A 26,461-nucleotide genomic window follows, 5' to 3' on the forward strand; every position below is an offset into this window, starting at 1 on the left:
GGGGCCAGCAGGCCAGTGGTGGATGAACGCAGTGCCCTTGTTTGGGTGTAGGGCCTGATCAGAGCCTGAAGGTATGGAGGTGCCGTTCCCTTCACAGCTCCGTAGGCAATCACCATGGTCTTGTAGCGGATGCGAGCTTCAACTGGAAGCCAGTGGAGAGAGCGGAGGAGCGGGGTGACGTGAGAGAACTTGGGAAGGTTGAACACCAGACGGGCTGCGGCGTTCTGGATGAGTTGTAGGGGTTTAATGGCACAGGCAGGGAGCCCAGCCAACAGCGAGTTGCAGTAATCCAGACGGGAGATGACAAGTGCCTGGATTAGGACCTGCGCCGCTTCCTGTGTGAGGCAGGGTCGTACTCTGCGAATGTTGTAGAGCATGAACCTACAGGATCGGGTCACCGCCTTGATGTTAGTGGAGAACGACAGGGTGTTGTCCAGGATCACGCCAAGGTTCTTAGCACTCTGGGAGGAGGACACAAGGGAGTTGTCAACCGTGATGGCGAGATCATGGAACGGGCAGTCCTTCCCCGGGAGGAAGAGCAGCTCCGTCTTGCCGAGGTTCAGCTTGAGCTGGTGATCCGTCATCCACACTGATATGTCTGACAGACATGCAGAGATGCGATTCGCCGCCTGGTTATCAGAAGGGGGAAAGGAGAAGATTAATTGTGTGTCGTCTGCATAGCAATGATAGGAGAGACCATGTGAGGATATGACAGAGCCTAGTGACTTGGTGTATAGCGAGAATAGGAGAGGGCCTAGAACAGAGCCCTGGGGGACACCAGTGGTGAGAGCGCATGGTGCGGAGACAGATTCTCGCCACGCCACCTGGTAGGAGCGACCTGTCAGGTAGGACGCAATCCAAGCGTGGGCCGCGCCGGAGATGCCCAACTCGGAGAGGGTGGAGAGGAGGATCTGATGGTTCACAGTATCAAAGGCAGCAGATAGGTCTAGAAGGATGAGAGCAGAGGAGAGAGAGTTAGCTTTAGCAGTGCGGAGAGCCTCCGTGACACAGAGAAGAGCAGTCTCAGTTGAATGCCCAGTCTTGAAACCTGACTGATTAGGATCAAGAAGGTCATTCTGAGAGAGATAGCAGGAGAGCTGGCCAAGGACGGCACGTTCAAGAGTTTTGGAGAGAAAAGAAAGAAGGGATACTGGTCTGTAGTTGTTGACATCGGAGGGATCGAGTGTAGGTTTTTTCAGAAGGGGTGCAACTCTCGCTCTCTTGAAGACGGAAGGGACGTAGCCAGCGGTCAAGGATGAGTTGATGAGCGAGGTGAGGAAGGGGAGAAGGTCTCCGGAAATGGTCTGGAGAAGAGAGGAGGGGATAGGGTCAAGTGGGCAGGTTGTTGGGCGGCCGGCCGTCACAAGACGCGAGATTTCATCTGGAGAGAGAGGGGAGAAAGAGGTCAAAGCACAGGGTAGGGCAGTGTGAGCAGGACCAGCGGTGTCGTTTGACTTAGCAAACGAGGATCGGATATCGTCAACCTTCTTTTCAAAATGGTTGACGAAGTCATCCGCAGAGAGGGAGGAGGGGGGGAGGGGGAGGAGGATTCAGGAGGGAGGAGAAGGTAGCAAAGAGCTTCCTAGGGTTAGAGGCAGATGCTTGTAATTTAGAGTGGTAGAAAGTGGCTTTAGCAGCAGAGACAGAAGAGGAGAATGTAGAGAGGAGTGAGTGAAAGGATGCCAGGTCCGCAGGGGAGGCGAGTTTTCCTCCATTTCCGCTCGGCTGCCCGGAGCCTTGTTCTGTGAGCTCGTAGTGAGTCGTCGAGCCACGGAGCAGGAGGGGAGGACCGAGCCGGCCTGGAGGATAGGGGACAGAGAAAATCAAAGGATGCAGAAAGGGAGGAGAGGAGGGTTGAGGAGGCAGAATCAGGTGATAGGTTGGAGAAGGTTTGAGCAGAGGGAAGAGATGATAGGATGGAAGAGGAGAGAGTAGCGGGAGAGAGAGAGCGAGGGTTGGGACGGCGCAATACCATCCGAGTAGGGGCAGAGTGAGAAGTGTTGGATGAGAGCAAGAGGGAAAAGGATACAAGGTAGTGGTCGGAGATTTGGAGGGGAGTTGCAATGAGATTAGTGGAAGAACAGCATCTAGTAAAGATGAGGTCAAGCGTATTGCCTGCCTTGTGAGTAGGGGGGAAGGTGAGAGGGTGAGGTCAAAAGAGGAGAGGAGTGGAAAGAAGGAGGCAGAGAGGAATGAGTCAAAGGTAGACGTGGGGAGGTTAAAGTCACCCAGAACTGTGAGAGGTGAGCCATCCTCAGGAAAGGAACTTATCAAGGCGTCAAGCTCATTGATGAACTCTCCAAGGGAACCTGGAGGGCGATAAATGATAAGGATGTTAAGCTTGAAAGGGCTGGTAACTGTGACAGCATGGAATTCAAATGAGGAGATAGACAGATGGGTCAGGGGAGAAAGAGAGAATGTCCACTTGGGAGAGATGAGGATTCCAGTGCCACCACCCCGCTGGCCAGATGCTCTCGGGGTATGCGAGAACACGTGGGCAGACGAAGAGAGAGCAGTAGGAGTAGCAGTGTTATCTGTGGTAATCCATGTTTCCGTCAGCGCCAGGAAGTCTAGGGACTGGAGGGTAGCATAGGCTGAGATGAACTCAGCCTTGTTGGCTGCAGACCGGCAGTTCCAGAGGCTGCCGGAGACCTGGAACTCCACGTGGGTCGTGCGCGCTGGGACCACCAGGTTAGAGTGGCAGCGGCCACGCGGTGTGGAGCGTTTGTATGGCCTGTGCAGAGAGGAGAGAACAGGGATAGACAGACACATAGTTGACAAGCTACAGAAGTGTTGTTTCTTGTATTATTGTCTCCTGTGTCTTTAGAGAACTGTTTCACTTTGATATCCTTTTTCTTCTGTCCTGATTTTCTCTTTCTTTTCTTCTGTTAACTAGATATTCTTTGTTATTCTTCGTTAGCTAGCTAGCTTCTTCCAAAAGAGTCCCTAGCAACTGCTTAGCAACTGGTAAACAATTCAGCTTGCTAAGATAACTACAATTTTATGAAAAATAGTTATTTTTCAAAAGCCTATCTTCTTTGTTTGTTGCTTGTCTTTTCTCCTATTCAGTCTTGCAGTTTTCTTTTGCTTTTTTTCCGATGTACTTCACTCTAAAAACCATGTAAATTTCAATATTTGTAGGAGCTCATTTTTCAGCTGCTGCTGCTCAAATTGGAGTTCCGGAACCTTATTTGAAATAAGGCTTTACCATCACTAATGTAAATCCCATACAGGCCAGAAGAGGGCTGTCTACCCCACATACTTCACTCTTCAGATCCTTCTGCCAGTACTGAATAGGTCATTTTGGATGGGCAGAGAAAGAGGTTAGATAAGGGTGGAATATGCTTTAATTTACCGCCCATCATCTGGATACAATAGAGCGATTGGTATATGTCCTGAGGGAGCGGGCCTTCCCACTAAAGCACAAGACTGGGGAGGAGAAAAGGCGGAAAATTCTAAGTGAGATCCTTGGTACTCTGACGTCACCCCATTGAAGTTGAAATTTAAAACGGTTAGGGCTGCGGTAAGGGTTAAGGGTATGGATGTCCCAAGGAACTCGCTTAGCATCAACCAAGAAAAGACACAAATGTTCTATTTTTTTAACATCAAAGTAGGGCCTAAATTTAGAGCTAGGACTAGACTTTAGGAAGTGTTAGGGAATCAAAAGGACAGTCTTCCTCTATTCCATTAAAATATATATATTATTTGTTTGTATGTGTTTTTAGGTCTATTGTTTTCATAATTCCCATTCGACATTCATTACATATCCCTAACTGAAGCCCTGTTAATGTTCTTTCTACTGAATACCTTTATTGTTTTCCTTATCAATGGTTATGTTACATGAGACCTCACCTTTACAAGGATAGTGATCGATGACTTAGAGATAAAGGACTCTGAAGCCTCTGATGGACACGGTCTTAGCCTCGTACGAACCATCCTGATCTCAAGAGCTTACATTCTGTTTTGTTACAGATCTGTGTAGCGAAACAGAATGTACGCTTGTGAGATCAGGATGATTCGTACGAGGCTGAGTCTGGCAACTTTGTAAAACCACAGAGCTTCTGATGCAACAAGCCATGAGTCTCGGCGCCTCTCGCTCAGCCATGGTCGACCTGGAGAGCAACATAAACTGTAATGTCTAGACGACCATCCCCTGCTTCATTCATGTGATCGCCATACGTGTGCTCAGAGGTGTTAAAATAGATACGTAAAGCTTTTTATAATTCAGCCTCCGCGTTCTTCATTTAAATCTCAGTTTATCCTCTTTTCATTGTCACTATCACTATTGAAAACAGTCGCCGTTACCAAAAGCAGAGTGAGTGGAAAGGTGAAATGTAGTTGAAAATATAAAAGCCTCTTTTTAATTATCACCCTGGAAAGAGTGTAAAACCATGACAAATCCCCATGAGATGTTGTTATTGTGTGGAGTGACATTATTACCAACTGTGTCCCCAACCTCTCTCTTACTACGGTAACAGTGTTCCAGACCATGTCCCCAATACTAAGCTCCGGGTTGATGTTTCCCCTAGGTATAGGTCCCCTCTCCCAATGCTAACCTTAAAGGGGCAATCAGCAGTTGTTCATCCATTTTTGGACTTATAATTTAATTATATGTATCCATTGATTCTTGAATAATATAACTTCTAAATGCTTCATGATCTTAGTTCAACTGTCGTACCCCATCAGAACTCAAAATACAAGCTTGTTTTACTCCAATGTTTGTAAAAGTAAATGTAAACAAACACTGTATAGCCTCAAAATATGGTTAAAACTATTTTTATATCATGGATGGTCAGTCCTTCATCCATAGAAAAACAATGGCAGGCAGTACGCTTTGTTATTTTTTCAACAGCTGATTGCCCCATTAAACCCTTAGCTGGAAAATGCAAAATTTTCCCAGGATCAGCTTCTAGGAGCAACTTCACCCTATGCCAGGTATTCCCAAACTGGGGTAGGGTGAAGGGGTACGCGCATTGCTGTCGGGGGTACGCCAAATAAAAATGAGATTCACATTTTTATTTTTTTCTTCACATTTTCAAACAGTCCATTTATATTTTCCAAAGGGGCTATACATTTGAGTGAGGTTTTTTTAACGCCTGAGTAGCCTCGTTTCACTGCCAAAAATACAATTTAACCACCTAGTGTTCAGCGAAATAACAACACAATGTCAAATACAGGTAGCCTAGTCAAATAATTAACATCCAGTCACATTCTGTTAAAGGTCCCCAAAGCACACACATCCCTGGGGGGGTCGTCTTTTCAGTTCGCTGCAGCTAGCGACTGGAACGAGCTGCAACAAACACTCAAACTGGATGGTTTTATCTCAATCTCTTCATTCAAAGACTCAACCATGGACACTCTTACTGACAGTTGTGGCTGCTTTGCATGATGTACTGTTGTCTCTACCTTCTTGCCCTTTGTGCTGTTGTCTGTGTGCCCTTTGTGCTGTTGTCTGTGCCCAATATTGTTGGTAGCAGCACAAAACATGGTACAATGTTGTGTTCCTACCATGTTGTGTTGTCATGTGTTTCTGCCTTGCTATGTTGTTGTCTTAGGTCAATCTTTATGTAGTGTTGTCTCTCTTGTCGTGATGTGTGTTTTGTCCTATATTTATTTATTTATTTATTTATTTTGTAAGTCCCCGCAGGAGGTCTTTTGGCTTTTGTTAGGTCGTCATTGTAAATAAGAATTTGTTCTTAAAAAACTTCTTAGGGCTAGGCGTCCCACTAGCGGGACAATTTCCGGTGAAACTGGAGGGTGTGCAATTCAAATAAATAATCATAAGAATTATGGATATTAAACATGTAGGTACATACAAGTGTCTTATATCAGTTGAAAGCTTAAATTCTTGTTAATCTAACTACACTGTCCGATTTACAGTAGCCATTACAGCGAAAGCATGCCATGAGATTGTTTGAGGACGGCACCCCACATCAAAATATTTTTCCACCGGCACAGGTTTCATAAATTCACAAACAGCGATTAAATATTCACTTACCTTTGAAAATATTCCCCTGAGTTGTCAACCGAAGGGTCCCAGCTATAACATGTAGAGTCGTTTTGTTAGATAAAATCCTTCTTTATATCCCTAAAAGTCAGTTTAGTTGGCGCCATCGTTTTGAGTAATCCACTCGTTCAACATGCAGAGAAAGGAATCCAAAAATCTATCGCTAAACTTTGTTAAAACAAGTCAAAATACGTTTCTATTGACTCCTCAGATACCCTAAAATGTAATCAAATTATAATATTTCATACGGAAAGAAGTATGTTCAATAGAAAACCGATATTAGCAGGTGCGTCTTGTCTTCCTTGGGCGCCCAAACACGAATTTCCAATAGTGTGTCCCAGTACTAAAACTCCTTATTCTTACTCGTTTTAGAAGAAAGCAGCCTCAAACCTTGAACATAGAGTGCTGACACCCTGTGGAAGCCAATGGAATTGCATACTGGGAGCTAGATTTAATTATTTCCCTATACTTTCCATTGTAAGAGCATGGGCTCTCAAAAAAAAAAATCTGGTTGGTTTTTCTTTGGATTTTCTCCTACCATATCTATTGTGTTAGTCTCCTACATTATTTTAACATTTCTACAAACTTCAAAGTGTTTTCTTTCCAATGCTACCAATTATATGCATACCCTAGCTTCAGGGCCTGAGCAACAGGCAGTTAACCTTGGGCACGTCACTCAGGTGGAAATTGAGAAAGAAGGACCCTAGCCTGAAGATTTATTTTAATTAAATTTTAACTGACTTGCTTGGTTAAATAAACAAAATTAACCGTTACTCTCTCGTGGGAATTCCACTAACGGCCCCGTATGAAGCCAAACGTAGCTGCTGCTCATGTTCTGTACTGATGCTGCAAAAGCCATGACAGGGAGACATAGTGGAGTGGTAACGCGAGTGCAGGCAGTTGCTCTTGACGCAACTTGGGTACACTGCAGCATCCACCGACAAGCTCTTGCTGCCAAGGGAATGCCTGACAGCTTGAAAGACGTTTTGGACACTTTGTTAAAGCAAGGCCTCTGAACTCTCGTGTATTTTCTGCACTATGCAATGATATGGGCAGCGACCATGTAACGCTTTTACAACATACAGAAGTGTGCTGGTTATAAAGAGGCAAAGCATTGACATGTTTTTTTAAATTGAGAGACGGCTTAAAGTTAATTTTACTGACCATCATTTTCACTTGTCTGACCGTTTCTCACACGACTGGCCTATCTGGGTGATGTTTTTTCTCGCCTGAATGATCTGAAGCTAGGATTACAAGGACTCTCCGTAACTATATTCAATGTGCAGGACAAAATTGAGGCTATGATTAAGAAGTTGGCGCTCATCTCTGTCTGCATTAACAAGGACAACACACAGGTCTTTCCATCATTGAATTATATTTTTGTGTGCAAATGAACTCATGCTTACGGACAATGTCAAATGTGAAATAGCGAAGCACCTGAGTGAGTTGGGTGCGCAATTACGCAGGTACTTTCCTGAAACGGATGACACAAACAACTGGATTCGTTATCCCTTTCATGCCCTGCCTCCAGTCCACTTACTGATATCTGAACAGGAGAGCATCATTGAAATTGCAACAAGCGGTTCTGTGAAAATTGAATTTAATCAGAAGCCATTGCCAGATTTCTGGATTGGGCTGCGCTCAGAGTATCCTGCCTTGGCAAATTGTGCTGTTAAGACACTAATGCCTTTTGCAACCACGTACCTATGTGAGAGTGGATTCTTGGCCCTCACTAGCAAAACTAAATACAGGCACAGACTGTGTGTGGAAAATGATTTGAGACTGAGACTCTCTCCAATACAACCCAACATTGCAGAGTTATGTGCATCCTTTCAAGCACACCCTTCTCATTAACCTGTGGTGAGGTATTCACAATTTTCGATGAACAAATAAGGTTTTATATGTAAGATGGTTAAATAAAGAGCAAAAGTATTGATTATTATTTGTGCCCTGGTCCTATAAGAGCTCTTTGTCACTTCCCACGAGCTGGGTTGTGACAAAAACACTCACTCATTCTTATGTTTAATAAATGTATAGTGTGTGTGGCAGACTTACAATGATGGCAAAAAACAACATTTGAGAGCGCGCTGACCCTGGTGCTAGAGGGGCTATGCAGCTGGAGGTTGAATATTTGGAGGGGTACGGGACTCTAAAAAGTTTGGGAACCACTGCCCTACACCATTACTAACCGTAACCCTGACGTCCTTTCTGCACCGCAGGTGGTGATGGAGTCTGAGGAGCCAGAGCTGAGGGAGTGTGATGAAGCCTTTGAGTCAGATGAAGGCAATGTGGAGTCTTACCTGGAAGAGCCAGAGAGCAGCAGAGAGCTCCTGGAGAGGCTCAAGGAGCTGGAGGTGAGGCCCAGGGAGGGGGAATACAGGGCTCGTCTAGGGTATATCTCATTTTGTCTTTCTTTGATTCCTCGCACCCTGTCTCCTCACCTCCTTCTCAACTGTATTGAAGGAGAAGGTTCAAGGTCCCTCCCCTCTGACCTTCTTCAATGGGTTTTGAGAAGGAGACAAGAAGAGGATTAATTAAGAAAGAGCTCAAGTCTTGACCCCTGGAGCTGTTGACCCTCTGGGTACACGCCTTTTCTCATTTGGGCAAAAGTCCGTCTTCCACCCTCTCTCCTCCGTTCTATCTTCTTCGTGACCCAGAAACCGATAAGTGGTCGAGGAGTGTGTCAATTAGGCGAACGGAAGAGTGTCTTCCCCTCCTCGATGGCCACTTTTCATCAAGGATAGTCATGTGCATCCTACCGGAGTGCTTCACCGAAGAGTTTTGAAATCTGCCATACCCCCCTTTGAATCAGTTTTTGTTTTGTCGGAGGAGAATAGCATGCATACATTTAAAAACAATATGCTACTTATTGTTTTATCTATAAAATGTCTTGCACAGCTAACTTCCTTTGTTTTTTATCACTTTACACATTTATATTGGGCTCCACCCCTGTAAAAGTAATTTGCCTGAGTGAAAATTCATTCAACACATTGGCATACAGTCTGGTGAACTTGGATTGGTCCAGAATAATAACGATGCTTAAAATAGTCACTCAATATTACATCACCCAGTACTTTTGAATGATCTGCAAGTGGAAGAGTCTCATTTTCGTCCATGTTCCTTCCTTGCCGCCTCTCCTCGATTACCTTTGATATTTTTCAAAAGGAGGCAAGAGAGGACGCAGGAGTTGAGCAAATCCAGTTGAGAAAACACCCTGGAGACTGAGAGCTGCATCAGACAAAGCAATCAATGAAAACGAATAACCGTTTGCAACATTTGATTGATGCAGTTGGTTGTTTTGACTGATAGCTGCACCTGTCAAAACGATCACCTGCTTCAGTCCAAACAACCAAACTCAATCAAATAATTAAAGTATTTGATTCATCCTAGGGATGGAGCAGCCATGATACTATTAATATCATCACTAGTACTTTATTATTAATGTTAGTAGAATTTGTATTTCACTATTTCAAAATGTATGCCAATTTGATAGATGTGAACCTGAAACAAGTGTCTCAGTGTAGGAGTGGATCAGGATCAGTTTTGCCTTTTCGATCATAATGAATAAGATTACATGGACTGGGAGGACCTCCTAGATCAGCACTCCTACTCTCTGAGACTCTTGATACATACAGACCATGATTTCAGGGCTATGCATCTGACTGTATCACAGTCCACCAGGTGTCTCCCTCCTCCTGTGAAAGAAGCAGTTTTGAGTCTATCATGGCAAGTGAATATGTCATTTTATATGCTGAATGATGGTATTGGATTTGAATGGTTTTGTCAGTCAAGGATCCCTCCCTACATTTCACTAATTAAAAATGTTTGTTTCTTCTGGTGATTAGGGTATTTTGGAAGGGATGTTTGGTGAGTCGGGGGCCACTTCGTATGACTTGCGTCCACTCTCCTTTCAGCTTAGTACCGAGACAGATATCCAGTGCTTAGTTTGTAAATCGGGAGGTGCCGGAAGAAAAAGTGATCGCGAGAGGGGGGTAAACTGGGGAGTTCTGAGGTACGGGAAAGCATGAAAAAAAAGAAATCACCTTTCTAATAAAGCATTGCATTCAAATCATCACATATGCATAGTAGAGTAGAGGCACTTACAGAAGTTGCACACATGGGGAAAAAATGTGTGGCCGAGGGTCTGGGAAATTTTAGGCCTTTTTATAAACACATTTAGTGCAATTCTACATCATTTTACATGACTGGAGACTTTAGCATAATATTTTTTTAATGCCGCGTTCAAAACAACTGGGAAGTCGAAGCTGGGAAATCGCCGACTTCAGTGCATTCAAGACAACTGGGAAATTGAGAACTAGCTCTGACTGGGAAAATTAGTTTTTAAATGGTCATCCAACTCGGAATTCCAAGTGGGGAACTTTGGCCTCTTTCTAGAGATCAGACTTTCCGACCTGAAGATCACTGACGTCATGATTCAACCTCGTTTTTTCAGAGTTGCCAGTTGTCTTGAAAGCACCATAATACTGCACAAGTGATCGAAATGACAGGCTACTTTGACAGTGACAAACTGAGAATCTGAGATCAATAAAAACGACCTTTGTCTTGAATCCATCAATAGCCTAGGCCTAGCTGTGTGGAGACATATTGTAGGATACAATCTGAGGAGGAAATTATAGTCCTAAAAATGCTTTCCAGTTTCACTGACTCACCCAATGATGTGCAGCTCATTCGCTGGTGATGGCTGATGCGCTCCTGACAAAAGAGTAATATTGCACATAGATTGTAGCTTACATCAATGTAATTGTCTGCATAATTTCCAATCCCCCATATATTTTTGGGTAAATATATACAGTAACAGTCAAAAGTTTGGACACACCTACTCATTCCAGGCTTTTTCTTTATTTGTACTATTTTCTACATTGTAGAATAATAGTGAAGACATCAAAACTATGAAATAACACATATGGAATCATGTAGTAACCCAAAAAGTGTTTACCTCATGAAGCTCGTTGAGAGAATGCCAAGAGTGTACAAAGCTGTCATCAAGGCAAAGGGTGGCTACTTTGAAGAATCTGAAATATATATATTATGTATATTATATTTTGATTTGTTTAACAATTGTTTGGTTACTACATGATTCCATATGTTATTTCATAGTTTTGATGTCTTCATTATTATTCTACAATGTAGAAAATAGTACAAATAAAGAAAAACTCTTGAATGAGTAGGTGTGTCCAAACGTTTGACTGGTATTGTGTATATATAAAAAAAAATCTTGGGTATCTTCATTTCCACAATTAACAAATAATATGTGTAATAATGTAGGCAGTTCATGTGAAGGATTGTTACATATAACCAGGATTTCCATTACAAAATGTACCTTTTTGGCAAGTAATTATTATTTTAGCAAACAATTATTGTGATTCATCCTATATTGTCCCTAACATAATTACCCCATAGCAACAGATATGGGACACACACACACACACACACACACACACACACACACACACACACACACACACACTCATACACACTTCCCACCCTTCCCCCACAAACAACCACAAGCTCAGATGTTCAACAGTTGTTCCATCCTTGAGCCCAACTCAAGAAAGGACTTGATGTGCAAATGCATATACAGTTGTAGCTGTTTGAGATGGCATGCATAATTGAGCAAGAATGGTCAGATTTGATTAACCAATGTCAAGTCCTAGGTGATGGAGATCAGATACACCCCCTTCCCCTGAAACACACACGCTGGTCCTCCATTGTGACCATTTTCCCAAGCATCTCTGTGCAGTCAGATCTTTTATTATTTGGTGCCACCAGGGCCACAATTTGTCCCCTCTCTGATTTGTCTGAGTGTGACCCGCTCCCCATGGGTTACTGCAGCTAGTGTTGCCAGCACTGCCACTACCTGGGTGGGGTCACCCCACCGGAATCTCCACCGGCTAGGTACAAGATTGTCAAGGTTCTCATTAGTAGCTTTGAGAAATTCCTTGTATATTATGCTCACCCGGGCCTCCCGAGTGGCGCTGCGGTCTAAGGAACTGCATCGCAGTGCTAGAGGCGTCACTACAGATCCGGGTTCGTTCCCAGGCTGTGTCGCAGCCGGCTGCGACCGGGAGACCCATGAGACGGCACGCAATTGGCCCAGTGTTGCCCGGGTTAGGGGAGGATTTGGCCGGCCGAGATGTCCTTGTCCCATTGCGCTGTAACGACTCCTGTGGCTGGCCGGGCGCATTCACGCTGACACGGTCGCCAGTTGGACGGTGTTTCCTCTGACACATTGGTGCGGCTGGCTTTCAGGTTAAGCAAGCAGTGTGTCAAGAAGCAGTGTGGCTTGGCAGGGTCGTGTTTCGGAAGACGCATGCCTCTCAACCTTTGCCTCTCCCGAGTCCATACGGGAGTTGCAGCAATGAGACAAGACTGTAACAACCAAATTGGGGAGAAAAGGGGGTATGAAATTATTTCAAAATATTATGCTCACCCATCAGGGGGCTTTGGCTTCGTAAGTCCAACCCTGGCAGGCTCAGAACCTTCAGAGGGTGGTGCTGATTTAGTAGGTCTCTGAATAGAATTAACGAAGAGGCAACTCGAATGAACTTTGATCCTGTTTATTCAAATTTTTACATTGCAAATAGTGACAATTCTTTTTCATGCCACGAGAGCTACCGGATCCAGCCAAGTAGGTTTCAGAATGAAACAGTCCAAAACAAAACAGAGGTGCAGGATCCGGCTCAAATTAAGCACTGCGGATGTCACGCGACAGAATAACCTGCAGCTTCTCTTAGGCCTTTGCTTTATAAAGCGATTTAAAAGGCTCTTCTATTAGAGCCTTAAGCGCCTGTGTTAATTCTCCTAACTCAGCACAATGGACCCTTGCGGCACTTTTTCAGGTGTTGTGAAAAAACTTTGTCTCCCAGCTCTCCTGGCCATCATCTCCTGAGCCCTAGTGGCAGAATGAGAGGTTGGAAAGAAAGTGCTTTAAAACACTTTTCTCAAAGCACCTGTTTGAAAACAGTGTTTAGTGTTTATAATCATGCCACTGTGATGGAGAGGGCTCTTAATGTTACTGTGGTTAAATTCCCTCGGCTGAGGCCTTACAGCACTTATTTTGCAGAATCAGGCCAAGGTCTGCTGCCTTTGCCAGCCCACACTTTGTATAGAGGACACTATTGAAACGTAATACACATATTGCTCTCAGATTGGATAGGTGAGTGACAGATTGAGTTTCACACGTGACATTAGGATCACACACATGCATGAACACACATGAACACACACAAAGTCAATTCCATACACACACTCTACGAAGATGAAACCTTCACAAAATGTCACACACTCTCCCTGTCCCTACTGTATACACATGCAAACACCTTCACCCTTAGCGCAGCTGCGTATTGATGTGTGAATCAGGCTGTAATTACTGCTGCGTCTCTTCCCTGTGCTGGAGTGTCTCTGGGTAATATCTCTGTAAATAGATTCATTGTGATCATCTTGTTCTGCTCACTGAGGGCCCCACCACGCTCAAATCAGAGGCAGAACCAAATCTCAATAAGATTATACAATGACCTGGTAGGTGCTACAGGTCACTGACCACCAAAACGGAATGTTTTTAAAACCGTTTTTCCCCCCGCAGCAGTCAGAACCTTGAACTCCATTCTCTAGCCCCCCTACCCCCTCCCTATGGCTGCTCTAGGTATCCCAGACTTTATGGATTGTTGATATTTAGGAATTGTGGTGATGCTATTCTAGCTGATTGGCACATTTGTGAATGTAAATCCTATATATGTCAGTGGAGGCTGCTGAGGGAGGACGACTCATAATAATTGCTGGAACAGAGCGAATGAAATGGCATCAAACGAAACCATGTGTTTGATGTATTTGATAGCATTCCACTGATTCCTCTCCAGCCATTACCACAAGCCCGTCCTCACCAATTAAGGTGCCACCAACCTCCTGTGGTATACATTAAATGAATGTGGGTGAATGTTTGTTGTATGAGGTGAGACTGGGGTGTATATATATATGTATATTAGTCACTTCAGAGCTACAGTACTGTAAACAAATACCACCAACCTCGGTTGCATGGCAATAAAGTATCTTGTTTACAGTGGTGTAAAGTACTTAAATAAAAATACACTGCTCAAAAAATAAAGGGAACACTTAAACAACACAATGTAACTCCAAGTCAATCACACTTCTGTGAAATCAAACTGTCCACTTAGGAAGCAACACTGATTGACAATAAATTTCACATGCTGTTGTGCAAATGGAATAGACAACAGGTGGAAATTATAGGCAATTAGCAAGACACCCCCAATAAAGGAGTGGTTCTGTAGGTGGGGACCACAGACCACTTCTCAGTTCCTATGCTTCCTGGCTGATGTTTTGGTCACTTTTGAATGCTGGCGGTGCTTTCACTCTTGTGGTAGCATGAGACGGAGTCTACAACCCACACAAGTGGCTCAGGTAGTGCAGCTCATCCAGGATGGCACATCAATGCTAGCTGTGGCAAGAAGGTTTGCTGTGTCTGTCAGCGTAGTGTCTAGAGCATGGAGGCGCTACCAGGAGACAGGCCAGTACATCAGGAGACGTGGAGGAGGTCGTAGGAGGGCAACAACCCAGCAGCAGGACCGCTACTTCCTCCTTTGTGCAAGGAGGAGCACTGCCAGAGCCCTGCAAAATGACCTCCAGCAGGCCACAAATGTGCATGTGTCTGCTCAAACGGTCAGAAACATACTCCATGAGGGTGGTATGAGGGCCCGACGTCCACAGGTGGGGGTTGTGCTTACAGCCCAACACCGTGCAGGACGTTTGGCATTTGCCAGAGAACACCAAGATTGGCAAATTCGCCACTGGCGCCCCGTGCTCTTCACAGATGAAAGCAGGTTCACACTGAGCACGTGACAGACATGACAGAGTCTGGAGACGCCGTGGAGAACATTCTGCTGCCTGCAACATCCTTCAGCATGACCGGTTTGGCAGTGGGTCAGTCATGGTGTGGGGTGGCATTTCTTTGGGGGGCCGCACAGCCCTCTATGTGCTCGCCAGAGGTAGCCTGACTGCCATTAGGTACCGGGATGAGATCCTCAGACCCCTTGTGAGACCATATGCTGGTGCAGTTGGCCCTGGGTTCCTCCTAATACAAGACAATGCTAGACCTCATGTGGCTGGAGTGTGTCAGCAGTTCCTGCAAGAGGAAGGCATTGATGCTATGGACTGGCCCGCCCATTCCCCAGACCTGAATCCAATTGAGCACATCTGGGACATCATGTCTCGCTCCATCCACCAACGCCACGTTGCACCACAGACTGTCCAGGAGTTGGCGGATGCTTTAGTCCAGGTCGGTGAGGAGATCCCTCAGGAGACCATCCGCCACCTCATCAGGAGCATGCCCAGGCATTGTAGGGAGGTCATACAGGCACGTGGAGGCCACACACACTACTGAGCCTCATTTTGACTTGTTTTAAGGACATTACATCAAAGTTGGATCAGCCTGTAGTGTGGTTTTCCACTTTAATTTTGAGTGTGACTCCAAATCCAGACCTCCATGGGTTGATAAATTGGATTTCCATTGATTATTTTTGTGTGATTTTGTTGTCAGCACATTCAACTATGTAAAGGAAAAAGTATTTAATAAGATTATTTCTTTCATTCAGGTCTAGGATGTGTTGTTTAAGTGTTCCCTTAATTTTTTTGAGCAGTATACTTTAAAGTACAACTGAAGTAGATTTTGGGGGAATCTGTACTTTACTTTTTATATTTTTGACAACTTTTACTTCACTCCTAAAGAAAATTATGTACATTTTCCTCCATACATTTTCCCTGACACCGAAATGCTTAGCAGGACAGGAAAATGGTCCAATTCACGCAGTTATCAAGAGAACCTCCTTGGTCATCCCTACTGCCTCTGATCTGGCGGACTCACTAAACACAAATGCTTAATTTGTAAATTATGTCTGAGTGTTTCGAGCATGCCCCTGGATAGCCGTAAAAAAGAGAGAATTGTGACGTCTGTATTTCTTAATATAAGGAATTTTAAATGATTTATACTTTACTTTTGATAATTAAGTATATTTAAAGCCAACTACTTTTAGAGTGTTACTCGAGTAGTATTTTACTAGGTGACTTCCATTTTTACTTTGAGGTATCTTTACTTTTACTCAAGTATGACAATTCGGTACTTTTTCCACCTCTGCATGTTTATCTCTTTAGGAGGTAGGCTATCCACAGTCCAAAACTGAAAATCTTAGAAACAATGTTGCATCTGAACTGAACTGGCTTGACTTGCCCACACACTCCCTCTTTCTATCTTACACACACACACACATATCCTCCACTGGAGAATGCAATGATTTCTGACTAAGCGACAGTCATCGAGCCTCAAGCTAGACTGTTTGATTCCTATTCTACTTCGAAACCTCGTAGACAAGCAAATCGAAAACTCTGTTTTCTCTGCTCGGTTGCGATGGGAATCGATAGTGCCAAAATAATTTGGTCTCCTGTCCTCCTTTTCCCCTCACCATCCACCATTCCCTGATCATTGAACACTTGGGCCCATCACAGCTTCTGTGACGCACTGTAGAGGGAGCGTTAAATGTGTGACTGCTGTTTTGATGTGCAATCACTGGTGGCTTAGGGGCCTCTGTTTCTATGAAGACATGTTTTGTTCTTTCGCACCTTCTCTCGCTCTATTGCATCACTCCCTTTTTATTCCAATCAGCATGTTGTTCTTTCTCATTCCTCCTACTAACTCTCTCCGTCTTGTCTTTGTTTCCCTCCTATTTCAATCTTTCAGAATTGATCTCTCCTCCCCTTTGTTTCAGTCCCCCCATCACACCTTTGATTTCATAGTTGCCGTGTTGACACGTTCCCACCTTTGATAATGGCGAATAAGACATTGGCAGGATTCTCTTTTTAATGAGTTCACCAGTTTACACCTATTACAGCAAGGATATTTATCTATATTTTTTATAAACGGTCCTTGTTCAGATGTATCAAACCCCTTTGGAGATCTACCTAATCTTTTGCTCTTTCGTTTATTCTTTCGTATTGTCAAATTCTCCATGGGGACGATTGTGAAATTAACTGATTTGTTCATTCTCGGCCACAAAGAAGCTTGCTCTTCTAGGTGTAGACATTGAAATGCACTGTGATCATATGAGACGGGTGAATCTCCCACGGTTTATCTTTCTTGTCAAATGTATGCTTTTGATAGATGTATGTAATTGGTCTCTCTCTCTTTTCTCTAATGTCTCTGTCCTTTCTCTCTCCTTTGTAGGCTGAGAATTCAGCCCTGGCCCTTGCGAATGAAAGCCAGAGAGAAGCCTATGAAAGGTGTCTGGATGAGGTGAGTTTCATATAGAGAAGGAGAAGGTCATCCTGACAGTGTCACACTATGTTTTGTCTGTCTCTGTAACCACTACATAAGTTCTCAGCTTTTATACACTGCTAAGTTTACTACCCTTAAGACTCCAAAATCATTCTCCATTTGTGACCAAAGACTGTAGTAAAGATAACTTTCATTCTATCTTTTTCAGGTGGCCAACCACGTGGTACAGGCCCTTCTGAATCAAAAGGTAAGACATAGTTCATGAAGACGAATCGATGACGTTCAGACTCAACAGTCTAACAAGTTAATGAGCAGTTATTTTACACAACAAGTTTAGTGCGTGCGTGCGTGCGTGCGTGCGTGCGCGCGCGTGTAAATGTGAAGGTTTGATGATTTGTTTTGTGTGTGTGTTTTGTTCTAGGACCTGCGGGAGGAGTGTATTAAGCTGAAGATGCGTGTGTTTGACCTGGAGAGACAGAACAAAACCCTGACTGAGCTCTTTGCCCAGAAACTACACCCCCAGGCCAGCCATCTGCAACAGGTACAGGATGTGTTGTGTGTGTGTGTGTGTGTGTGTGTGTGTGTGTGTGTGTGTGTGTGTGTGTGTGTGTGTGTGTGTGTGTGTGTTTTTATGAAATTGATTTCTCTGTGAAGATTTAGAAATTACGCATAAATTAACAAGTTGCTTTTCATTTTGTTTCAATTGCTTAGTTTTTGCAAAACTGTAATGAATTTGACAAGATAAAGGATAATTAGGCATGACTTAATTATCCGCTGAAATTGTTGCATCCCCTATTACTAGCCTATTCAACCTCTCTTTCGTATCGTCTGAGATCCCCCAAAGATTGGAAAGCTGCCGCGGTCATCCCCCTCTTCAAAGGGGGAGACACTCTAGACCCAAACTGCTACAGACCTATATCTATCCTACCCTGCCTTTCTATGATCTTCGAAAGCTAAGTTAACAAACAGACCACCGACCATTTCGAATCCCACCGTACCTTCTCCGCTATGCAATCTGGTTTCCGAGCTGGTCATGGGTGCACCTCAGCCACGCTCAAGGTCCTAAACGATATCATAACCGCCATTGATAAGAGACAATACTGTGCAGCTGTATTCATCGCCAAGGCTTTCGACTCTGTCAATCACCACATTCTTATCGGCAGACTCAACAGCATTGGTTTCTCAAATGATTGCCTCGCCTGGTTCACCAACTACTTCTCTGATAGAGTTCAGTGTGTCAAATCGGAGGGTCTGTTGTCCGGACCTCTGGCAGTCTCTATGGGGGTGCCACAGGGTTCAATTCTCGGGCCGACTCTCTTCTCTGTATACATTAATGATGTCACTCTTGCTGCTGGTGATTCTCTGATCCACCTCTACGCAGACGACACCATTCTGTATACTTCTGGCCCTTCTTTGGACACTGTGTTAACTAACCTCCAGACGAGCTTCAATGCCATACAACTCTCCTTCAGTGGCCTCCAACTGCTCTTAAATGCAAGTAAAACTGAATGCATGCTCTTCAACCGATCGCTGCCCACACCCGCCCGCCTGTCACTACTCTGGACGGTTTTGACTTAGAATATGTGGACAACTACAAATACCTAGGTGTCTGGTTAGACTGTAAACTCTCCTTCCAGACTCACATCAAACATCTCCAATCCAAAGTTAAATCTAGAATCGGCTTCCTATTTCGCAACAAAGAATCCTTCACTCATGCTGCCAAACATAGCCTCGTAAACCTGACTATCCTACCAATCCTTGACTTCGGCGATGTCCTTTACAAAATAGCCTCCAACACTCTACTCAGCAGTCTATCACAGTGCCATCTGTTTTGTCACCAAAGCCCAATATACTACCCACCACTGCGACCTGTATTCTCTCGTTAGCTGGCCCTCGCTTCATATTCGCCGCCAAACCCACTGGCTCCAGGTCATCTATAAGTCTTTGCTAGGTAAAGCCCCGCCTTATCTCAGCTCACTGTTCACCATAGCAGCACCCACCCTTAGCAGGTATATTTCACTGGTCACCCCCAAAGCCAATTCCTCATTTGGCCGCCTTTCCTTCCAGTGCTCTGCTGCCAATGACTGGAACAAACTGCAAAAATAACTGAAGCTGGAGTCTCATATCTCCCTCACTAACTTTAAGCACCAGCTGTCAGAGCAGCTCACAGATCACTGCACCTGTACATAGCCCATCTGGAAAAAGCCCATCCAACTACCTAATTCCCATACTGTTATTTATTTGATTTATTTTGCTCCTTTGCACCCCAGTATCTCTACTTGCATCTAGCACTCCAGTGTTTAATTGCCATATTGTAATTATTTTTCCACAATGGCCTATTTATTGCCTTACCTCCCTTATCCTACCTCATTTGCACACACTGTACAGTTGAAGTCGGAAGTTTACATACACTTAGTTTGGAGTCATTAAAACATTTTTCAACCACTCCACAAATGTCTTGTTAACAAACATCCACTTTGTGCATGACACAAGTAAGTTTTCCAACAACTGGTTACAGACAGATTATTTCACTTACAATTCACTGTATCACAATTCCAGTGCGTCAGAAGTTTACATACACTAAGTTGACTGTGCCTTTAAACAGCTTAGAAAATTCCAGAAAATGATGTCATGGCTTTAGATGCATATGATAGGCTAATTGACATAATTTGAGTCAATTGGAGGTGTACCTATGGATGTATTTCAAGGCCTACCTTCATGCTCAGTGCCTCTTTGCTTGACATCATGGGAAAATCAGCCAAAAATGATAGACCTCCACAAGTCTAGTTCATCCTTGGGAGCAATTTCCAAACGCCTGAAGTAGAGGTCGACCGATTATGATTTTTCAACGCCGATACCGATTATTGGAGGACACCCCCCCCCCCCCCCAAAAAAAGGCCGGTGCCGATGAATCGGCCGATTTTAATATATATATATTATATTAAGTTAAAATAAATGTTCATTCAGTATTGTTGTAATTGTCATTATTACAAATAATATATAAAAAATATATATATATATATATATTTTTTTTTAATTATTTTTTTATATTTTTTTATATTATTTGTAATAATGACAATTACAACAATACTGAATGAACATTTATTTTAACTTAATATAATACATAAATACCCTCAATTTAGCCTCAAATAAATAATGAAACATGTTCAATTTGGTTTAAATAATGCAAAAACAAAGTGTTGGAGAAGAAAGTAAAAGTGCAATATGTGCCATGTAAAAAAGCTAACGTTTAAGTTCCTTGCTCAGAGCATGAGAACATATGAAAGCTGGTGGTTCCTTTTAACATGGGTCTTCAATATTCCCAGGTAAGAAGTTTTAGGTTGTAGTTATTATAGGAATTATAGGACTATTTCTGTCTATACGATTTGTATTTCATATACCTTTGACTATTGGATGTTCTTATAGGCACTTTAGTATTGCCAGTGTAACAGTATAGCTTCCGTCCCTCTCCTCGCTCCTACCTGGGCTCGAACCAGGAACACATCGACAACAGCCACCCCCGAAGCAGCGTTACCCATGTAGAGCAAGGGGAACAACTGCTCCAAGTCTCAGAGCGAGTGACGTTTGAAACGCTATTAGCGTGCACCCGCTAACTAGCTAGCCATTTCACATCGGTTACACCAGCCTAATCTTGGGAGTTGATAGGCTTGAAGTCATAAACAGTGCAATGCTTGAAGAATTGCGAAGAGCTGCTGGCAAAACCCACGAAGGTGCTGTTTGAATGAATGCTTACGAGCCTGCTGCTGCCTACCATCGCTCAGTCAGACTGCTCTATCAAATCATAGACTTAATTATAACATAATAACACACAGAAATACGAGCCTTTGGTCATTAATATGGTCGAATCCGGAAACTATCATTTCGAAAAAACGAAATGTTTATTATTTCAGTGAAATATGGAACCGTTCCGTATTTTATCTAACGGGTGGCATCCCTAAGTCTAAATATTCCTGTTACATTGCACAACCTTCAATGTTATGTCATAATTATGTACAATTCTGGCAAATTAATTACGGCCTTTGTTAGGAATAAATGGACTTCACACAGTCCGCACTGAGCCAGGCGGCCCAAACTGCTGTATATACCCTGACTGCTTGCACGGAACGCTAGAGAAGTGACACAAATTCATGTTAGCAGGCAATATTAACTAAATATGCAGGTTTAAAATATATACTTGCGTATTGATTTTAAAGAAAGGCATTGATGTTTATGGTTAGGTACATTGGTGCAACGACAGTGCTTTTTTAGCAAATGTGCTTGTTAAATCATCACCCGTTTGTCGAAGTAGGCTGTGATTCGATGAGAAATTAACAGGCACCGCATCGATTATATGCAACGCAGGACACGTTAGATAAACTAGTAATATCATCAACCATGTGTAGTTAACTAGTGATTATGTTAAGATTGATCGTTTTTTATAAGATAAGATTAATGCTAGCTAGCAACTTACCTTGGCTTCTTGCTGCCCTCGCGTAACAGGTAGTCAGCCTGCCATGCAGGCTCCTCGTGGAGTGCAATGTAAGGCAGGTGGTTAGAGCGTTGGACTAGTAACCGGAAGGTTGCAAAAACGAATCCCCCCTGAACAAGGCAGTTAACCCCCGTTCCTAGGCCGTCATTGAAAATAAGAATGTGTTCTTAATCTGACTTGCCTAGTAAAATAAAGGTTAAATACAAATCTCAGCAGGGGATTCTAAAACCCTGTAGCGGTTTTGTCCTTGGTTTCTTTCAACAAGGCCAAAATGGACAGAGTAAGAGCTCCAAGAAGCTTTCAGGTTCCAACCTATAGTCTATTTTACAATTGATATTAGATATCAGTTTAGGTTAATAAATCCAAAGAACAGCAAGGCATCATAGTCCTCGTTGTGATATTTCGATCTCACATCTATCTGACTATATCAACACAGAATAGATCACTACTCACTATGGAGGATATGTGATAGAATTCTAAAACTAGCCTTCACATAACAGTTCCACATTTCACCTTGACAACAATCACCTAAGCAACAACAGTAATGAGATCAGCGTGACAGAGATGTGGGAGAACTCCTCATCTCCCTACCAAATGAAAGCAGATTACCTCAGAAACACCGTTCTTATTAAAGTAGTAAACAGAAACAGGATGACACATAGGACCATACTTTGATCGTGTTCTGAATATAATCATAATGAACAGGAGACAAGCAAGGCAGAAAAGAGATTCTCCCTCTCCCCCAGTGGTTTAGATATGCATGTCACACACACACAGGCAAAAATGAGTCTCTCCAATTTGATGGGATAGACGTTATTTTCTTTGTGGGCATTCTGATGTGAGGAAAGATAGAAAAAAAACAACATTCAATTCCAAATTCTCATTAACAGCCCAAAATGATCCGAGAGCCAACGGACAGACTTAAATCCATTCTTTGGTCACACTTTCAACAACAGTCTGTCAGTACTCATTTTTATTTATTTTATTTTTATTTTACCTATTTTGAACCAGGTAGGCTAGTTGAGAACAAGTTCTCATTTAAAACTGTGACCTGGCCAAGATAAAGCAAAGCAGTGTGACAAACAACAGAGTTACATATGGAATAAACAATCAGTCAATAATACAGTGGAAAAAAGTCTATATACAGTTGAAGTTGGAAGTTTACATACACCTTAGCCAAATACATTTAAACTCAGTTTTTCACAATTCCTGACATTTAATCCTAGTACAAATTCCCTGCCTTAGGTCAGTTAGGATCACCACTTTATTTGAAGAATGTGAAATGTCAGAATAATAGCAGAGAGAACTATTTATTTCATATTTTATTTATTTCATCACATTCCCAGTGGGTCAGAAGTTTACATACACTCAATTAGTATTTGGTAGCATTGGCTTTAAATTGTTTAACTGGGGTCAAATTTTATTTAACCAGGTAGGCAAGTTGAGAACAAGTTGTCATTTACAACTGCGACCTGGCCAAGATAAAGCAAAGCAGTTCGACAACATACAACAACACAGAGTTACACATGGAGTAAAACAAACATACAGTCAATAATACAGTAGAAAAATAAGTCTATATACAATGTGAGCAAATGAGGTGAGATAAGGGAGGTAAAGGCAAAAAGGCCATGGTGGCAAAGTAAATACAATATAGCAAGTAAAACACTGGAATGGGAGATTTGTAGTAGAAGAAAGTGCAAAGTAGAAATAGAAATAATGGGGTGCAAAGGAGCAAAATAAATAAATACAGTAGGGGAAGAGGTAGTTGTTTGGGCTAAATTATAGATGGGCTATGTACAGGTGCAGTGATCTGTGAGCTGCTCTGACAGCTGGTGCTTAAAGCTAGTGAGGGAGATAAGTGTTTCCAGTTTCAGAGATTTTTGTAGTTCGTTCCATTCATTGGCAGCAGAGAACTGGAAGGAGAGACGGCCAAAGGAGGAATTGGCTTTGGGGGTGACCAGAGATATAGCTGCTGGAGCACGTGCTACAGGTGGGTGCTGCTATGGTGCCCAGTGAGCTGAGATAAGGGGGAACTTTACCTAGCAGGGTCTTGTAGATGACCTGGAGCCAGTGGGTTTGGCGACGAGTATGAAGCGAGGGCCAGCCAACGAGAGCGTACAGGTCGCAGTGGTGGGTAGTATATGGGGCTTTGGTGACAAAACAGATGGCACTGTGATAGACTGCATCCAGTTTGTTGAGTAGGGTATTGGAGGCTATTTTGTAAATGACATCGCCGAAGTCGAGGATCGGTAGGATGGTCAGTTTTACGAGGGTATGTTGGGCAGCATGAGTGAAGGATGCTTTGTTGCGAAATAGGAAGCCAATTCTAGATTTAACTTTGGATTGGAGATGTTTGATGTGAGTCTGGAAGGAGAGTTTACAGTCTAACCAGACACCTAGGTATTTGTAGTTGTCCACATATTCTAAGTCAAAACCGTCCAGAGTAGTGACAGGCGGGCGGGTGTGGGCAGCGATCGGTTGAAGAGCATGCATTCAGTTTTACTTGCATTTAAGAGCAGTTGGAGGCCACTGAAGGAGAGTTGTATGGCATTGAAGCTCGTCTGGAGGTTAGTTAACACAGTGTCCAAAGAAGGGCCAGAAGTATACAGAATGGTGTCGTCTGCGTAGAGGTGGATCATAGAATCACCAGCAGCAAGAGTGACATCATTAACCTCTTGGGGCTAGGTGGGACGCTAGCGTGCCACCCGTGGTGCACTCCATCAACAGCAGGTGCATTTCAAGAGCGGCAAATTTGAATCCAAATAAATGTCAAAATTCAAATTTTTCAAAAATACAACTATGTTACACCATTTGAAAGATAAACATCTCCTTAATCTAACCACGTTTTACGATTTCAAAAAGGTTTTACGGCGAAAGCATAAATTTAGAGTATGTTAGGACAGTACATTTACAAGAGTTGTGTGTAATGTTTTGTCAAGTCAAAGACAGGGTCACCAAAACCATAAAACCAGCTAAAATGATACACTAACCTTTTACAATCTCCATCAGATGACACTCCTAGGACATTATGTTAGACAATGCATGCATTTTTAGTTCTATCAAGTTGATATTTATATCCAAAAACAGCGTTTTACTATGGCATTGATGTTGAGGAAATCGTTTCCCTCCAATAACCGGCAGTCAAGTCAGCGTCACAAATTAAATAATTAAAATTAGAAAACATTGGTAAAATATTATATTGTCATTTAAAGAATTATAGATTTACATCTTTTGAACGCAATCAACTTGCCAGATTTAAAAATAACCTTACTGGGAAATCACACTTTGCAATAATCTGAGCACTGTGCCCAGAAAAATACGCGTTGCGATACAGACTAGACGTCATGTTGGGGAGATCTAAAATCGAAAATACTATGTAAATAATCCATTACCTTTGATTCTCTTCATCAGATGTCACTTCCAGGTATCACAGGTCCATAACGAATGTAGTTTTGTTCAAAAAAGCTCATCATTTATGTCCAAAAATCTCCGTCTCGTTAGCACATGATGTAAGCCAGCCGGACTTCCGTCATGAACGAGGGGAAAAAATATATTTCCGTTCGTTCAAACATGTCAAACGTTGTATAGCATAAATCATTAGGGCCTTTTTAACCAGAACATGAATAATATTCAAGGTGGACGAATGCATAGTCTTTTATAACGTATTGGAACGAGGGTACCCAACATGAAGTAGCGCGCCAGGTGTCTAATGGGACATCACCGTTCCATGGCTCTTGTTCGGTCAGATCTCCCTCCAGAAGACTCAAAACACTTTGTAAAGGCTGGTGACATCTAGTGGAAGCAATAGGAAGTGCCAAAATATTCCTAAACCCCTGTGTTTTTCAATGGGATAGGTTTAAAGTCAATACAACACATCAGGTATCCACTTCCTGTCAGAAAATGTCTCAGGGTTTTGCCTGCCAAATGAGTTCTGTTATACTCACAGACACCATTCAAACAGTTTTGGAAACTTTAGAGTGTTTTCTATCCATATATAATAAGTATATGCATATTCTAGTTACTGGGTAGGATTAGTAACCAGATTAAATCGGGTACATTTTTTTTATCCAGACGTGCAAATGCTGCCCCCTAGACCCAACAGGTTAATGCATACAGAGAAGAGAGTCGGCCCGAGAATTGAACCCTGTGGCACCCCCATAGAGACTGCCAGAGGTCCGGACAACAGACCCTCCGATTTGACACACTGAACTCTATCAGAGAAGTAGTTGGTGAACCAGGCGAGGCAGTCATTTGAGAAACCAATGCTGTTGAGTCTGCCGATAAGAATGTGGTGACTGACAGAGTCGAAAGCCTTGGCGATGAATACAGCTGCACAGTATTGTCTCTTATCAATGGCGATTATGACATCGTTTAGGACCTTGAGCGTGGCTGAGGTGCACCCATGACCAGCTCGGAAACCAGATTGCATAGCGGAGAAGGTACGGTGGGATTCGAAATGGTCGGTGGTCTGTTTGTTAACTTAGCTTTCGAAGATCTTAGAAAGGCAGGGTAGGATAAATATAGGTCTGTAGCAGTTTGGGTCTAGAGTGTCTCCCCCTTTGAAGAGGGGGATGACCACGTCAGATTTCCAATCTTTGGGGATCTCAGATGATACGAAAGAGAGGTTGAATAGGCTAGTAATAGGGGATGCAGAACCGTCCAGAGT

The 26,461-nt window shown here is 43.1% G+C and overlaps 1 protein-coding gene across 6 annotated transcripts in view; it reads left to right on the top strand.

The window, feature by feature from the left end:
• Positions 1-26,461, top strand: part of LOC106583269 (nck-associated protein 5-like) — a 130,060-nt gene that overhangs the window by 85,109 nt on the left and 18,490 nt on the right. For all 6 annotated transcript variants that reach the window (XM_014167230.2, XM_014167225.2, XM_014167227.2 and 3 more), the window contains 4 exons: positions 8,227-8,361; positions 17,256-17,324; positions 17,515-17,553; positions 17,728-17,847. In XM_014167230.2, coding sequence (XP_014022705.1) covers positions 8,233-8,361; positions 17,256-17,324; positions 17,515-17,553; positions 17,728-17,847 — 357 coding nt within the window. In that variant the 5' untranslated portion in view covers positions 8,227-8,232. The remainder of the gene's footprint in view (positions 1-8,226; positions 8,362-17,255; positions 17,325-17,514; positions 17,554-17,727; positions 17,848-26,461) is intronic.

The sequence above is a fragment of the Salmo salar genome, chromosome ssa22, assembly GCF_905237065.1.
Source record: "Salmo salar chromosome ssa22, Ssal_v3.1, whole genome shotgun sequence".
In the NCBI taxonomy this organism is placed as follows: Eukaryota; Metazoa; Chordata; class Actinopteri; order Salmoniformes; family Salmonidae; genus Salmo; species Salmo salar.